This window comes from Engystomops pustulosus, chromosome 9 (genome assembly GCF_040894005.1).
Source record: "Engystomops pustulosus chromosome 9, aEngPut4.maternal, whole genome shotgun sequence".
In the NCBI taxonomy this organism is placed as follows: Eukaryota; Metazoa; Chordata; class Amphibia; order Anura; family Leptodactylidae; genus Engystomops; species Engystomops pustulosus.
This window is the reverse complement of record NC_092419.1, coordinates 13,647,175-13,665,404: the sequence shown is the minus strand read 5'-3', so window position 1 is coordinate 13,665,404 and position 18,230 is coordinate 13,647,175. Positions and strand designations below refer to the sequence as shown.

Below are 18,230 nucleotides of genomic sequence, written 5' to 3'. Positions count from 1 at the left end.
TCTGGATGTTACTATAGTCCCAGGCTGCAATGATCAGCTGTAAGGTGTCTGTAATGAAGATTTATTGATAATCCTTGGTCCAATTACGGCAAAAAATGTTTAAACTCCAATTGTCACTGGGGCCAAAAATTTTTTTTGTCTGGATCTACAATTATAAAATATACAGTTTCGACTTACATACAAATTCAACTTAAGAACAAACCTCCGGACCCTATCTTGTACGTAACCCGGGGACTGCCTGTATTTCTATTCCAGAAGGAAAAGACTCCCAACTGTAGATGGCGCTGTGTGATGTTTCCATTGGGTTGGGTCTTATCAGTAGAACTGGTTTGTCTGTGTGAGAGGCTATTGACTAGGGTCAGGAGGTAAGAGTTCTCCTTAACCCCCTAAGGGCTCATCTCTCGCTCTCCACCTTCAAAAATCCATAACTTTTTCATTTTTACGTGAACAGAGCTTATTTTGTGCGTAACAAATTTGACTTCTCCATCACATTATTTATTATTCCACGCCATGTACTGGAAAGCTGGAAAAAAAATTCCAAATGTGAAAAAATTGAAAAAAAATTCATGTTCGCGTCACGTTCTTGTGGTCTCAGTTTTCACGACTTTCACTATGCGCTCCAAATAACACCTCAGCTTTATTCTTTGGTTCGGTGCGATCGCGGTGATACCAAATTTATACAGGTTTTATTGTGTTTTAATACATTTTCACAAAAAAGAAAGAAAAAATTTTGCCATCTTCTGCTACTAATAACTTTTTCATACTTTGGCGCACCGAGCTGGGGGAGGTGTCATTTTTTGCGAAATGAGCCACAGTTTTCATTGCTGCCATTTTAAGGTCTGTGCGACATTTTGGTCATTTTTTATTCCATTTTATGTGAAGTAAAATAGTGAAAAAATTGCATTTCGGACATTTGGGCGACATTTTCCGTTATGGGAGTCACCGCCGACAATAACCGTTTTTATATTTTGATAGATCGGGCATTTTGGGACGTGGCGATACCTAATGTGTCTGTGATTTTTACTGTTTATTATGTTTTATGTCAATTCTAGGGAAAAGGGGGGGGTTGAACTTTTAGGTTTTTAACATTTTTTTATTATTTTTAAAACTTTTTTTTTTACTTTTTATTTTACAGTTTTTTTAGACCCTCTAGGGTACATTAACCCTAGATGGTCTGATTGTTCCTACCATATACTGCAATACTACTGTATTGCAGTATATGGCATTTCTGCACAGTATATGTTACAATGAGCCACTGGCTCATTGTAACGAAACTGCAGAAACCTTGCAGCCTCGGGTCTGACAAAGACCTGAGGCTGTCATGGCAACTGATCGCCAACCCCTGGGGATCAAAAATTGGATCCAAGATGGCGATGCCGACGCCGGAGGAGTTAATAGCCGCAATCGGTGCAAGCACCAACCGTGGCTATTAGCGGTGTATGAAGAGGACTCAGCCCGTGAGCCCTCTTCATACATCCCCCGCACCTCTACGGCGCAGAGCGTTAAAGGGTTAAGGTCATGTGGAGACTTAAAGCCGTAGATGCTCCGCCAGGTTTGGGCTTGGACACTGCAGCTCCCACCTCCATTGAAGAGAATGGGAGCCACTCCTGTAGTTATGGCGGCTAGTCACAGTTGATTTGGCCAAATGTCATTACCAATCTCCAGAGGAGAGACAATCATGAGTAATGTTTTGGACAACCCCTTATAAAACAAACCGCCTTTCCCTTTGGTGCCTCCTCTTTTCTCAAGTTGACTTTCATTATTTTGTCGGCTTTTTCTATAGAAGGACTTCAGAAACTTCAACAAGTCCTTTCAAAAACTGAACTCACTTGAGGTTTTTTGTAAAGGCTGAAAGTTTCTAATGTCATAACAACAGCAGCAGGAAAAATGCAAGAAACCAGTTAGAAGAAAAGCCTTCCATAGACTATGTCACGTCTCTTCTGTAACATGAGACAATGGTAGGCACCTACTGGGAGTTGGGTGTGGGTAGATAGGAGGACAGGTGGAGGAGTCACCAGGACCATCACTGAGACCAGACACTTCTCCTGGAGAGTCATCACAAATGTAAGTGTGTACTGTGTATAGTGTGTATAATGTGTATAGTGTATATAGTGTATAATGTATATAGTGTGTACTGTGCATAGTGTATATAATGTATAATGTATATAGTGTGTACTGTGTATAATGTATATAGTGTGTACTGTGTATAGTGTGTATTGTGTATAATGTATATAGTGTGTACTGTGTATAATGTATATAGTGTGTATAATGTATATAGTGTGTACTGTGTATAATGTATATAGTGTGTACTGTGTATAGTGTGTATTGTGTATAATGTATATAGTGTGTACTGTGTATAATGTATATAGTGTGTACTGTGTATAGTGTGTATTGTGTATAATGTATATAGTGTGTACTGTGTATAATGTATATAGTGTGTATAATGTATATAGTGTGTACTGTGTATAATGTATATAGTGTGTACTGTGTATAGTGTGTATTGTGTATAATGTATATAGTGTGTACTGTGTATAATGTATATAGTGTGTACTGTGTATAATGTATATAGTGTGTACTGTGTATAATGTATATAGTGTGTACTGTGTATAGTGTGTATTGTGTATAATGTATATAGTGTGTACTGTGTATAATGTATATAGTGTGTACTGTGTATAATGTATATAGTGTGTAAAGTTTGTGTATGTGTGTATATATATATATATATATATATATATATATATATATATATATATATACAGAAAGGATAGACAGAGATAGATAAATGGATAGATATTAGGAAGATATATATGAGATAGATAGATAGGAGATAGATAGATAGATATGAGGTAGATAGATAGATAGATAGATAGATATGGAATGGATATGAGGTAGATAGATAGATATCCACCTGCTTAGCTCATTAAGTCTATACTGTGTATACTGCTTGTACTATGTATAGTAGGTGTACTGTGTATAATGTATACTATTTATAGTGTTTGTACTCGGTATAGTGTGTATACTGTGTACTGTGTATACTATATAGTGTTTGTATTGTGTCTGGTGCATGTACTGTGTATACAGTGTATAGTGTGCATAGTGCCTATACTGTGAATACCGTGTATAGTGTCTGCAGTATGCGGATGTCTCACTCTATAGTTATGTTATGTACGCAGGCTAGTCATGTGTAACTATGCTGTGTATATATGCAGAATGGACAGATTATTACGTATTATCGGCGCCTGAGCTAAGTTTAATTCCTTGATACAGTACCAGAACCAAGTTTATGTCAGTGATATGGTACCAGAACCTAATAGTAGGATTCCGGATAATGGTAAACACTAAACTTCAGGGGAGACGGCGGAGAGTTGAGTTTGCCGAGGCTTTATTGACAGGTCTCAGATCACAACTTTTTGGAGCCTCATTCTTAAATTCAAGAGACTAAAAATATGTAACCATAAAACACAAGTAAAGAGAGAGTATAATATACAGTATATACATCTGTATACATAAAAAACGAAATACAGCCAGTCTCTGGGTTACGAACAGGGTAGGTTTGTTCTTAAGTTGAATTTGTATGGAAGTCAAAACTGTAGATTTTATAATTGTAGTTTCAAACAAAAATTTTTTTTGCTCCTGTGGCAACTGTAATTTAACATTTTTTGCTGTAATGGGACCAAGGATGATCAATAAATCCTCATTACAGACACCTTACAGCTGATCATCGCAGCCTGGGACTATTGTAACATCCGGAGACTTCACCAGAGGTCACAGGGGGCAGAGGGGTCTGTCTGTAACTAGGGGTCGTCTGTATGTTGGGTGTTCTTAAGTAGGTATCCTGTATGCCGAGAAAAGATAGGAATATACCGCTGCCGTACGGCGCCGTGCTTGTCTTGCGACACCTGTTTAATACCTGTCCAAGCCGTGAAAAAAAGTTTCACCGAAAGTACATCCCCGAAAAAGTTTCAAAGTCTGACAAAAGTGAGCAGCGCGACCCTTAGTAAATGAGCCCCAGTGTGTGAGAATATATGCAGGGAAATAAACCCCCCCCCCCTCCCCATGTATGTAACGAATCTATCATCATATAGACAGCGCCATTTAGTTGTAGATTTTTAACCAATTGTGCTGAAGCTGATAAATAGAAAAGGAGAATTTACTTCTGTTATTGATTTATAGATACAAAAGTTACTTTTCAGACTCATGGGTCTCAGCGAGGGCCCAACGGATCCTTTTTAGTCATTATTGTTGAGTAACCCCATGAAACAGGATCCATTCTTTATTTAGCTGTTAATGGCTTCATTTTTGGAGATAAAGGACTTTCGAAAATGAGTCTCACTGAAGCCGCTCCTGGCTCCACCGTCTGCTGAATATTCACGCCTTCCTTCCGTGCATATGCCCGGCTCCTCAGCCGGCTCTCTGCAGATCCCGCACATACGTGGTCGTTTTCCACATTGATTAGCCGGCGCCATTGATTTACCGAGAGTCGGTGTGTCTCTGGAAGGGAAGGAGGAGGCGGGCTTAAACGCCCAAGGAAGGCATGAATAATTATCAGACAGAGCCAAAAGGTGCTAAAAAAGTCTTGTCAGCAGCCCCTTCCAGGTGAATGGGAAACTGCGGTGTGTGCAGGGTGTCCTCCTGCATGGATTCCTGTCTGTAGGCTGATTCCAGGATGTTCTTTTCATGGTTAAAGACCATTTCTTTCCTGAAGCCACAAGCTGCTTAGCGTATAAGAGATCAGAACCGGCTAGATCTGTGTCTCCTGCTTCTGTAAGTCAGGAAAAGCATAAGAAGGTGCAATCAGCTCAGATAACGATGATAAAGCTGTACCTGGGTATAGGGGGCATAAATAAACTGAAAAGGGTAGTCAAAGAAACCGCAGAGTGTGACAAAAGATACGGAGGAACAGGTTTTACATCATCGCCCAACAGGTTTTACGTCTACTGGTCTTTCAGTCGTGTTGTATCAGACCTCATCTAAGAGATTATTGCCCTACCACCAGCAAGCCTCAGGCATCTACTCCAGAGTTTTTCCAATAGGAGGGAAGTGGAGACTTAATTATCACTTCAAGAGTCTCCCCTTTGGTTTCAGTTCGGCACCAGGTTGTCCACAAAAGTGCAGTAGTGTTGTCAGCGGTCGTCAGACTCCAAGGAATGTATGTGACACCGTACCTGGACGACTGGACGTTGATAGCTCAGATAAAAGAAATGATGGAAAGGAATCTGGAAAATACCCTGAAGACCTTGTAGAGGAGCTTGGTTTTAGAATCAAAATGGAGACGTCATCCCTTGTCTCAGCCACCAGGAAGAAATTCTTGGGGTTTGTGATCAAGTTGTCCAACATGGTGCTCTCACCATTATCCAATTTGATGAAAGCAGTCAGATGTCTGATTGTTCATCCGAGAATGACCATCTAGAAAGCCATGTCGGTCCTGGGTATACACACATCTACTATAGATGCAGTACCCTGGGCAAAAGCTCATACAAGGAAATTACAGTCCATTCTACATCAGTGGACCAAAAGTTTGCAGTCTCTTGACAAGTGTCAGGGGAATACTACTGGACCCACTGAACCACCGCAAGCGATGATGTAAGTCGACACCTGGGAGCGGAGTCTACCCGGTTTTCACCAGAGACCTTCCGCAAAGCAGGTTGGACTTGCTGCAGTGGGAAACCATCAGGTCACTCCACAGCTCACGGTGATGGCCAAGGTGAGGTACAGAATCATAAGGCAGAGGCTGAGTCATGGTCAGGCAGGAGGTCAGGCCAGGCGGCACAGGATCGGAGTCGGGACAAGGCAGAAGGTCAGGACAGGAGTCACGGGATCGGAGTCGGGACAAGGCAAAAGGTCAGGACAGGCGGCACAGGATCAGAGTCAGGACAAGGCAGAAGGTCAGGACAGGAGGCACAGGATCAGAGTCGGGACAAGGCAGAAAGTCAGGACAGGCGGCACAGGATCGGAGTCAGGACAAGGCAGGAGGTCAGGACAGGAGGCACAGGATCAGAGTCGGGACAAGGCAGAAGGTCAGGACAGGCGGTACAGGATCAGAGTCGGGACAAGGCAGAAGGTCAGGACAGGAGGCACAGGATCAGAGTCGGGACAAGGCAGAAGGTCAGGACAGGCGGTACAGGATCGGAGTCAGGACAAGGCAGGAGGTCAGGGCTGGCGGCAGAGGAGCAAAGTAAGGAACATAATCGAGGTCTCAACGGGAAATCACTGTAAACGCACAGGGTAACAGGGTAAAAACAGGAAAGCTTTCTCCAAGGCACAAAGATCCGGTAGGGGACACAGGAAGGGGCCGGCACATAACAGGGCAGGCGGCCGGCCAGTGCCAATCATCATTTAAATCTTACAGAGCTGGCACACGCGCATCGGAGTTTGGTGACCACCGCTGGATCGAGGGAAGGTGAGTGAGGCTGCAGCCGCGCCACAGGGGCACATGGCACCTGCACCCTTGACGTGGGTTGCAAGAGCACCCATAACAACAAGCTAGTGAGTATTCCCCTGCCCATCATTAAGAACTCCTCTAATGGGAAATTCATGCTCTGAAGGGAAAGTCATGTGTTATGTGCCTCCAGGGGTCCTTATGATGGATGCCTCAAACTAGTACTGGGGCATTCAAAGAAGAACAAGCAATGTAAGAAAAAATGCTACAAGCAAATCACAAAAGTGTGCGTTTAGAAATAGAATCAAAGCGCACCCGGGGCACGGCCCAAACAAATATGCGATTGTATGGGAACAATACAAGACGCCGGGTGCTGGTTTCCAATTACATGTGTTTCCAAAGAAATGCATGTGCGATCAGGCCGTGGCGCGCTGTCACTGTCAAAATCAAGAGGTTCTACAATGGGATAACCTGGTAGTGGTGTTTTTATATGAACAAGCAAGGGGGGGGGGGTACCAAGAGTCCAGCTCTTTCCAGGGAATAGGCTCATCTGATGCACTAGGCAGAAAAAAAAACATACTCACCATTTCTATGGTACACCTCAGAGGGTCATTGGATGAGAACCGGATGGGCTCTGCTGCAACCTGGTGCATCCTTCCGAGTGGCCCCTGAACAAAAAAAGTATTTGATTCAGAGAATCGTCTCCCGATTGGACCTGAGCAGTCGAGAAGATCTGTTCATAGTTGATACTCTTTCTTTTTAGCTGTGACAACCAGTTCCTATGTGAATTTCCCCCAATTCTCCTCATCCTCGAATTCTTGCAGTTTTTGTTTTTTGCTGCTGCTAGCCCTTTCTCTGGGCTACAATAAATGTCATTTAAAGGAAACCTACCATTTAGAATGGTAGGGGTAAGCTGTAAGTACCGAGCACCAGCTCAGGGTGAGCTGGTGCCGGTACTTACTTTCGTTAGTGTTATAAACCGCGGTATCGCGGTTTTAACACGTTTTAAACTTCAGAGCAGAAGGGGCTTCGGTGCTGCGTGCGACCGTGCGTGCGCAACATCTCCGCTATTTCCTATGTAGGCGCGCGCACGTGGGCACGCAGCGCCGAAGCGTCTTCTGCTCTAAAGTTTATAAAGTGTTAAAACCGCGATACCGCGGTTTATAACACTAACGAAAGTAAGTACCGGCACCAGCTCACCCTGAGCTCACCCTGAGCTGGTGCTCGGTACTTACAGCTTACCCCTGCCATTCTAAGTGGTAGGTTTCCTTTAAATATCGCTATCGGGTAAGTTAGAAGCGAACCCTTGATCATAAAAAGATAAATCTCGCACATCACGGAAACCATAGTGTCAGGTTCGCTAGGGAGAATGCTGGGACTTCTGGTTCTTCTGCTGGTGCCGGCAGCGTTCTCCGAACCCCGGTGCGTATCCGCGCAAACTCCACCTCTCGTCCCGGGCAGTGGCTGCTAAGATCTTGCGCTGTCTAGGAGTTGTGTCTGGAACTGCTGGGACTTGTGGTACCTCTGCGTGGTGCTTGGTTGTTCTGCACCATGAGGGGTTAATTCCCAGAAGCTGTCCAGCTCCTATCAGGTTCTGGAGGTGGGGTTCTGGCTGCATAAATTGCAGCCTCACTAGTCACCTGTGCCAGTGTTTGAAATCCCTTTCATCACTCGCTTGCTGCATTAGGTTGTATTGCTCTGTATCTGTGTTGTTGTGACCTCGGCTAGTTTTAGACATTGACTCTTTGCCTACTGATTTTGCTCTTGACGTACCCTCTTGTTGTTACTCCGGCTAGTTTACCAGCCGAGGGGCTATAGGAAGGGACAGAGGTTGGGACAAGCTCAGGGCACACTGTCCCCTGTCTTCTGTGTTACCCAACCCTAACACATAGACGTTAAATGTTGCTCACAAACTCTAGTTTAACATAGATACAAAGATAAAAAAACAAGGAAAAACCTTTAAAATATGTGCAGGTTACAGTAAGGATCCACAATTACAGTATTTTTCAGACTATAAGGCGCACCGGATTATAAGGCGCACCATCAATAAATGCCTGCTAAAACGTCTAGGTTCATATATAAGGCGCACCGGTTTATAAGGATGAATGACCAGCAGGTGGCAGACCTGTGCACAGTTCAAGGCAACTGTTGTCTGTAAGTACGGTTCATATATAAGGCGCACCGGACTATAAGGTGCACCTGATTATAAGGATGAATGACCAGCAGGTGGCAGACCTGTGCACAGTACAAGGCAGCTGTTGTCTGTTAGTACGGTTCATATATAAGGCGCACCGGACTATAAGGTGCACCTGATTATAAGGATGAATGACCAGCAGGTGGCAGACCTGTGCACAGTACAAGGCAACTGTTGTCTGTAAGTACGGTTCATATATAAGGCGCACTGGACTATAAGGCGCACCTTTGATTTCTGAGAAAATCAAAGTATTTTTTGTGCGCCTTATAGTCCGAAAAATACGGTATATGGAAACTTATGACAAATAAGGAGAAACAATCAGGAGAATGGATCCATGGTAATGTAACACAATTGTTCATGAAAGTTCATGAAAAATATTAGTCGTATTAGTAATATGTTTTGTGACTTTGACTTTCATGAGCAGTTGACCTTGTAGAACCGATCAACGCTTTACACAGATTCCAATGGAAATGTATCTTTAATAAACCAGTCCAGCGACTTTAGGGTGCGCAATTGTTATTTCTTTACAATTACGTACTTCCTCTACGAATGTTTTTTTTTAGAGTAAAGTTATGCGCGTTACAACAAGAGAAGAGGTTTTTCACGTAAAGGTAACCTGTCCATGGGGCCGTCCCCTGCCTTGTCTGAATGACAAAATAGCAACAATGTGACAATCAACATGTCAGACAAAGGGGGCGCGGTGCTGCTAATGGACGCACAACCCGACCGCTATAGTCAAACAAAAAAAATTCCGCATCGTGGTGGAAGAATTTTCGCTGGGTCTTATTACATCCAAACAAAGAGATCATTTCTTTGTACACAAAACAGTAATTTCCATCATACACGCCTTGCCTAAAACACACAAAGGAACCTTCCCCATAATTTTGGCCGTAGGGTCAGTAAGTTATCCGAATGGCTGGATGTTTTATTACAGAGTCCCTGGTTATTTACAAGACTCATCTGATGTTTTGAGAATTCTCAATGATTACCGTATTTTTTGGACTATTAGGCCCACAAAAAAATCCTTTGATTTTCTCTGAAATTAAAGGTGCGCCTTATAGTGCAGTGCGCCTTATATATGAACCCCACTTACAGACAACAGCTGCCTAGAACTGTGCACAGGTCTGCCACCTGCTGGTCATTCATCCTTATAATCCGGTGCGCCTCATAGTCCTCATAGCTGCGTGCTGAAGATTTCTGGTAGGAGGATCAAAGAGGCTACAGGGGCGTGGAGTAGCCGTGCAGTGTAGCCTCAGCTCCGGATACTCCACACCCCAGCAGCCTCTTTAGAAAATCTGCATATTAGGGAAGTAAAAGTTTTGAAAAGATTGCGGGGACGTGAGGATTAGCCCTTAAAAGTACTATCCTCCCATCCAATAGATGCACCTACCACCCAATCTACCTTTATACGTAGATGCGTGGTGGTAGGTTCCCTTTAACTCCATGTCACCATTGGACATAAATATAAGAAATGATTTGGTGTTACGTTACCATCGATCCATTCTCCTGATTGTTTCTCCTTATTTGTCATAAGTTTCCGTATAATTGTGGGTCCTTACTGTAACCGGCAGAGGTTTCTCTATGTATGATCAAGGCTTTATTTCTAACTTGCCCAATAGTGATATTTAAATGACTTTGTTGTCTCTCCTTCAACTCCGCGGATTTGGTAACTATAGTTATGTATAACATACGGTTTGCCATTTCCGTGCTTGGCCCACCACAACACTGTTAGCAGCGTAATTTCTATATAATGGTGCACATCCTCCATTCTATAGTGCCCCCTGACACTGTGGACCCTATGTCAACTACTACCACTGTAGTTACACCTCTGCCCATGGATTACGAGAACGGGGATCTGTCACACCCCTATCATAGGCCGGGCTGAAGAGCGCGGCTGTTCACGCTACAACTGCTCAATTCTTCTCTATGGACGAGCACTGCACTCAACAATCTCCGTCAGTGCCATAGAAATGAATAGAGCAGCCAGCACATGCACAACCGGCTGCTCTCTTTATCTCGGGCTATAAGGGAGGTAAGACGGACCCCCTTCTCTTGACTAACTTGTATGTCACCCCTTTAATCAGAGCAGCTGGGTCTAATCAGATATTTGCGCACACATAGTCACGGATCGCGGGCACACTTGTGCCCCTCTCTCTGTTGCGCGGCGCCTCCCCGGCCCTCACTTATCTCCACAATCCTGCTCCTGTCCAGGCTAGGCCAAAGAAGATTTAAATGGTCAGCGCACCGCTGATTGGCTTTGGCCATTCCGGGTTTCCATAAAGACTGGCGGCTCCCATTATTCCCGGCCGGATCTTTGCGGTCATTAGCTCTAGAGAAAGCTCCCCTGCGTTGCTCCTATGTTCCGGTGTACCGTTCCCTTGCCCGTGACACTGGACCTGACCTCTGCATCTCTACCGCCTGCCCTGACTATGTGCCTGTGCCTGACCTTGAGCCTGGACTGTGATTCTGTACCGCTACCTCGGCTGCCACCGCGGGCCTAGTCGCACCTGTGGAACGACCTGGTGGCACCCTGCCGCAGCAAGACCATCCAGCCCTGTGGCGAGCTCTGTTGAAGATCGGGTGCCACTTCGACTGTGGTCCCAAGTGTCGGCTAGTACCATCGCTCCTTTAACTGGTGCTCATATATATGTCCCAGTGAAAAGAAAAAACTATCAAAATGCCCCCTGGGTTCTTTTGTAACATCACCAATACAACTTTATTGATCCCCGGAGGAGTGTGGGGGGGAGGGTTCATTTGTACTTATGTTGCACCCAGTTGTGTGACATGGAGCCCCTGCTGATGATGATCAGCTTAGTGGGGGGTGATAGACCAAGTGGGTGCCGCAGAGCGGGGTGGGGAGGTGGGAAGGCAATGGAGGAAAGAGGTAATGGTGCTTTTCAGATAACATTTGGAAAGACAAGAGTTAGGCATGTTCTTAAAGATAAAAGGGATACATTTACTTACCTGTCCCATTGTGATCCCCGAGGTGCGTTGTCCGACGAGGATTCGGAGCTGCCGTGATTCACCAAGATTGTGCGTCCAATTTCTTGCATGTGTTGCTTCCCCGCTGAGGTCCAGCGGAGTTCACCTTCTTCCTCCCGGTGCATGTAAGTGCTTGGCTTGCGACACAATTTTGAATGTTAAATCCTGCGTTTAGTCCAGTTGGGCTGTCCGATGGCCACGCCCCCAATTTCTGAAAATCCAATTGCGTGAGCCAAAAACCCCAGTTAAATGCGGCGCAAAACGGAAAAAGTCGGGAAACCCGATGAAAATGCGGTCCGCGGACCCTTAGTAAATGTGCCCCTTTGTTCCCTTCTGGTCCAATTCTGGAATAATTCTGTGCACTTAGAAAAGTTGCACTGGGTAAGACCACGGTCAGGTATGACCTGTAGTCTGTAATTTATACACCAGGACAAATTAGTTACAACTACAACCAGATATTAATCAGGAGGGCGGAGAGACAGAGAAAAGAGTCTCCAGGAAGAACAAGGAAACAGATCTGCATTTGCACGTGTATAATTATACGTAGTAGGGATCATCACAGGAACAAACGTGCAACATTGCTATCCTGGGCATATAGGATACTATACAATTACAATAGAAAGCAGAAAAAAGTGCACCATGTGTAAACAACCACAGGAAAACTGTTCCCTCACTTATGTTATACAGGCGGTCCCCTACTTAAGCACACCCGACTTACAGACGACCCCTAGTTACAGACGGACCCCTCTGCCCACTGTGACCTCTGGTGACCTCTCTGGATGTTACTATAGTCCCGGGCTGCAATGATCAGCTGTAAGGTGTCTGTAATGAAGATTTATTGATAATCCTTGGTCCCATTACAGCAAAAAATTAAGAAACTCCAATTGTCACTGGGACAAATTTTTTTTTCGTCTGGATCTACAATTATAAAATATACAGTTTCGACGCTCATTGTGCGCACCACAGATACAAGTATGGTGCAGCTTGATTGCAGTCTCCACATAAAGAGGGAAATTGCTGTCGCAGACTTTCCTTTTTGTATGACAATATGCAGGGTCGACTCCAGGTTTCAATAGGCCCCTGGGCGACAGAACCTCACTAGGCCCCTTTGCAGGGAACTCACAAGGCGACATTGAAAAATTCCGAAATTAAATCAGTTCCCTAAAATATTCCCTAGTTCATCATCCCAAACAGCCTCCTCATGGGTAATTTATAGCCCCCCTCATGGTTATTTTATATACAGCCCCCTTGTGGTTATTTTATATACAGCCCCCTCATGGTTATTTTATATACAGCCCCCTCATGGTTATTTTATATACAGCCCCTCATGGTTATTTTATATACAGCCCCTCATGGTTATTTTATATACAGCCCCTCATGGTTATTTTATATACAGCCCCCCTCATGAGTATTTTATATACAGTCCCTCATGGTTATTTTATATACAGCCCCCTTATGGTTATTTTATATACAGCCCCTCATGGTTATTTTATATACAGCCCCTCATGGTTATTTTATATACAGCCCCCCTCATGAGTATTTTATATACAGTCCCTCATGGTTATTTTATATACAGCCCCCTTATGGTCATTTTATATACAGCCCCCTCATGGTTATTTTATATACAGCCCCCTCATGGTTATTTTATATACAGCCCCCTCATGGTTATTTTATATACAGCCCCCTCATGGTTATTTTATATACAGCCCCTCATGGTTATTTTATATACAGCCCCTCATGGTTATTTTATATACAGCCCGCCTCGTACCCTATTGATTAGATTCGATACAGCCAGGGCCGGATTATAGGGAGGGCTCCCGGGGCTCGAGCCCCGGGGCCCCCACCATTTTGCCCCCCCAGGGGGCCCCCACCAGATCCCTGACTCCTCAGCCGCCGCCTCCCTTAGTCGTCCGCCCGACCTCGACACAGGTCACCTGTGGATGTCTGGTGCGGGCTGAGGTGTATGTTAAATGGGACTGCATATCTGGTAGGGGTGAAGGTAGATACAAAGATGTGTTACTGGGGGTGAGGCGGCTGTATGTAGCTGTGTTACTGGGGATGAGGCAGCTGTATGTAGCTGTGTTACTGGGGGCGAGGCGGCTGTATGTAGCTGTGTTACTGGTGAAGAGAGGAGCTGCTGCCCACGAGACAAAGAGGTCCGCTCATCCAGAGTGGCAGACCCGACAGTATGGCAAAGATCCACGAGGTGTAGTACCGATGAAATAGGCGCTGATTCACTCAGAAATGTACTCGAGGTATTATATCCATGAAAGTACTTTAATTGGTTGGTACAACACATTAGGCCCCCGTTGGCCCTAGACTATACATATTGGGGCACATTTACTTACAGGGTCCAGTCGCGATCCAGCGGCGGGTTCTCCGGCACTGATTCGGGTTCTGCCGGGATTCACTAAGGTCCGTGCGCCGATATTCACCAGGTGTTGCTGCTGCGCCGAGATTCCGCTGAAGTTCACCTGCTTTTTTCTGGTGTATGTGAGTGCTTGATCTTGCGACACAAATGGCTTTTTAAATTCTGCGGTTTTTCCGAATCCTTCGGGTTGTCCGGTGGCCACGCCCCCGATTTCTGTCGCGCGATTGCGCCAAAAATCGATCGCGATTTTATATACTATAAAATTTTTAAAAAAAGCCTTTTTCCCCACTTTTTGTAACTTTAACCTCCCTCCCAAAAAACTAAAAAGAAAATGAAGAGAAGGTCCTTTAAGATTCATTATTTCTAAATTAGCTCTATGTGTCATAATGAAAATGGGGCATCATTTTGAATGCCCCAGCAGGAATACACAGCGGGCGGCTGGGAACTGGTAAATCTTGCTACATAACATTACCCCCCCCACCCCACCCCCTCACATTTATAAGTCTGACAATTGGGTGGGCAGTTGTCATATGCTACTTTAATGGGAACCAATTGGTTAAATCAAACCCCAAAACTAACTATATTTTCATAGATTGTCTTTCTCCATGCCTGTAAACTTAAACATTCAGTTTGTAAATCTGTATGCAAATGACCCGAGGTGAGGCCAATCAGCGTCTTCCCTGAAGCTGCGTCCAGCTGATTTGTGAGTCTCCTGCCAGGGCACGCCTCCAAGTCTCCTGTGGAGCCACGCCTCCCAGTGCTTGATGGACAGTCCATATGATAATCCAAAATGCAGAGCTCTCTGTAGTCCCTCTCCACCAGTTGCATGTAAGAGTAGTAGAGATCCAGCTGCAGTGTGAGGGAAGTACATGATATAATCCTGTGTGAGGGGGAGGAGATGTCAGGTACTCTGTGTAACTGCTGCCTTGTGTCTCCCACAGGCAGCAGATAAAGCAAAATAACTACTAATGCTTTACTTTACATTACACCAGAAATGAGCAGGTGGAAGGAGATAGGAGGACAGGGAAGTCTCCACCTGGCCTAACTTCCTCCCTTCGGTGCAGATGCTCATTTGCACAATTAAGAAAAGGTAAAGGCTGGGATGGAATCCTCGCGAGCTGCTCCAAAGGTTGGTGATGTCAGAATAAGTGACAGAGCTGTCAGGTTGCCCTTAACGATAGAGAAAAAAAACAAATCACTTATGGAGTAAAAAAAAAGGCATGAGTGCAGGATCTGACTACATATAGAGAAAGTTTGTAGTCTGTTACCATGGAAACACTTAGGTCTGTACAAAACAAGACGATACAAGCTAGTTACTTTAGAACAAGCTCCTTTCTTGACTTGAGGGGTTTTTAAAAATTAAAAAAGGGTTCAGGAATGGAAGAACATGGTTGCTTTCTCCTGGAAACATGACCCAACCTGTCTACAAGCTGTAATACAAGACACCAGTTATGGACAGGCGCCGTACTGTTTCTGGAAGAAACCAACCAGAGCTTACTAATCCTTCGAAAACCATAAATAGTCATATTCTGATGAATTTTGAAGATTGCAACTAATTCCATCTCCTTACAGATTAGAGGCGGCCATGGCTTCCATCACGTACAAGCATCTTTGCATATTCGTCTTCCTCGCTTTGCTGTTCCTCTTATCGTACATGTGGAGCCACCAGAACATCACCACAGAAGTGTCAACGCATCTTCAAAAGTTGGTTTGTAATGAGAAACAAGGTCAAAACACAAGCAACACGGCCACCCCACAGAAAGAGGTCGAGGAGATTGTTGTCCTCATTTGGAAATGGCCTTGGGGTGCTGAGTCCCCATTGGATAAGTGCCCAGAATATGGAATATTGGGGTGTAAGTTGACTTTAGACAGGCGTCTGTATGATGTTTCTGATGCCGTCCTTATTCACCATGCAGATATTATGTATGACAAAAAAACGCTACCTCAAGCTCCAAGACCTCATTTTCAACGTTGGATCTGGTGGAATTTGGAGCCACCACGGATTATCCAGAACCTGAAGATGTTAGATAATTTATTTAACATGACCATGACCTTCCGAATAGATTCTGATATATTTTCTCCATATGGTCAGATGGAGCCATTAAAGCAGAGACTTGAGAACTTCACCATTCCACCAAAATCCAAACTGGTCTCATGGGTGGTCAGTAAGTGGTACCCTGGAGCCCCCCGCATTGCTTATTATGAGGAGTTAAAAAAACACATCCCTATTGATGTCTACGGAGCAAGACACAGGAAACTAAGCAGGGGGGATTTCCATGCCACCATATCACAATATAAGTTCTACTTGGCCTTCGAGAATTCAGTCTACAAGGATTATATCACCGAGAAGTTATGGTCCAATGCTTTTGGTACATGGACGGTTCCAGTTGTGTTGGGAACATCTCGGGAGAACTATGAACGTTTTCTACCTGGAGACGCCTTCATTCATGTAAATGATTTTCCAAGTCCCAAGGAACTTGCTGCTTATCTTCTAGAGTTGGACAAAGACGATGAGAAGTATAGGAAGTATTTCAACTGGAGACATCAGTACCGTGTCCTTCCAAATAACTTTCCTACATATGACTACTGCAATATATGTAAAGTAATCAGAGAAAATCCTGTTTACAAGGTCATTCACAGTTTGGACAGTTGGTTTCTGAAAGACGTGTAGCTTGGGATATTCTATGCGTCTGCCGTGTTTGTCCCCTAATTAAAGCAATTTTCTAGCTATGTGATAAATCGGGTGAAATTCTGTTTTTTAAACATGTTCTTGAAAATAGTCTTGCAATTGTTGCAAAACGCAACCCCAAGCCTTAAGTGGGATTACAGTTTCACAAGGTGGACACCACTGATTTGGTAGAACAAGCATGGTTTTCATGTAGATCTTTCTTTGTAGGACCAGGACAAGGTTTGGTGGTCGGTGAAGGTGGCCACCTAGGATGCAATTAGGAAAAGATATTTATAACATGAAAATTACTGGATAAATCAGGTCCAAAAGCCACCAGCAAGACCATCTAAGAAGACATCTTGTTGCACCTCGGAGTCTAGAGTTTGTCTCACTCAAGAAACCATGAGGAGGTTGATGGTTGTGGAACCATAAAATAATCATCTAGTGAAAGACCATTTAGCAGACACAACCACACACATCATAATCTGACCTTCCCCAATGGATGATCCGACATTTATTGCATAAAAATAGTAATGCACATAGTACACACACTGCACATAGTACACACACTGCACATAGTACACACACTGCACATAGTACACACTGCACATAGTACACACACTGCACATAGTACACACACTGCACATAGTACACACACTGCACATAGTACACACACTGCACATAGTACAAACTGCACATAGTACACACACTGCACATAGTACACACTGCACAGAGTACACACTGCACAGAGTACACACCCTGCACATAGTACACTGCACATAGTACACTGCACATAGTACACTGCACATAGTACACTACACATAGTATTCACTGCACATAGTACACTGCACATAGTATACACTGCACATAGTACACACCCTGCACATAGTACACTGCACATAGTACACTACACATAGTATTCACTGCACATAGTACACACTGCACATAGTACACTACACATAGTACACTACACATAGTATTCACTACACATAGTATTCACTGCACATAGTACACTGCACATAGTACACACCCTGCACATAGTACACACCCTGCACGTAGTACACTGCACATAGTACACTACACATAGTACACACTGCACATAGTACACACCCTGCACATAGTACACACCCTGCACATAGTACACACCCTGCACATAGTACACACCCTGCACATAGTACAACTGCACATAGTACACTACACATAGTACACTACACATAGTATTCACTGCACATAGTACACTGCACATAGTACACACACTGCACATAGTACACACTATACATAGTACACACCCTGCACATAGTACACTGCACATAGTATTCACTGCACATAGTACACACACTGCACATAGTACACACAGTACACACTGCACATAGTACACACTACACATAGCACACCCTGCACATAGTACACAGGTAACTGCACATAGTACAAACTGCACATAGTACACACTGCACATAGTACACACACTGCACTTAGTACACACTGCACTGTTCTTGGGAAATGTGCCCCAGTGTGTTTTCCTCTTGTCTATGGTGTCTTAAAATAAAGTGAGGGTCCATCCTGGACTTCAGCGCTGCATGCACAGCACAGTTAACAATCCCAAAGCTCCCACTGGTGACCTCTCTTCAGCCTGACG

The 18,230-nt window shown here is 44.3% G+C and overlaps 1 protein-coding gene across 1 annotated transcript; it reads left to right on the top strand.

Annotated features, from left to right (window-relative positions):
* The first annotated feature begins 1,787 nt into the window (after positions 1 to 1,787).
* Positions 1,788 to 16,644, top strand: LOC140076697 (3-galactosyl-N-acetylglucosaminide 4-alpha-L-fucosyltransferase FUT3-like). The gene is made up of 2 exons (XM_072123352.1): positions 1,788 to 2,064; positions 15,499 to 16,644. Exon 2 carries the CDS (start codon positions 15,512 to 15,514, stop codon positions 16,595 to 16,597), a length of 1,086 nt encoding a protein of 361 aa, XP_071979453.1. The 5' UTR covers positions 1,788 to 2,064; positions 15,499 to 15,511; the 3' UTR covers positions 16,598 to 16,644.
* The last annotated feature ends 1,586 nt before the right edge of the window (positions 16,645 to 18,230 follow it).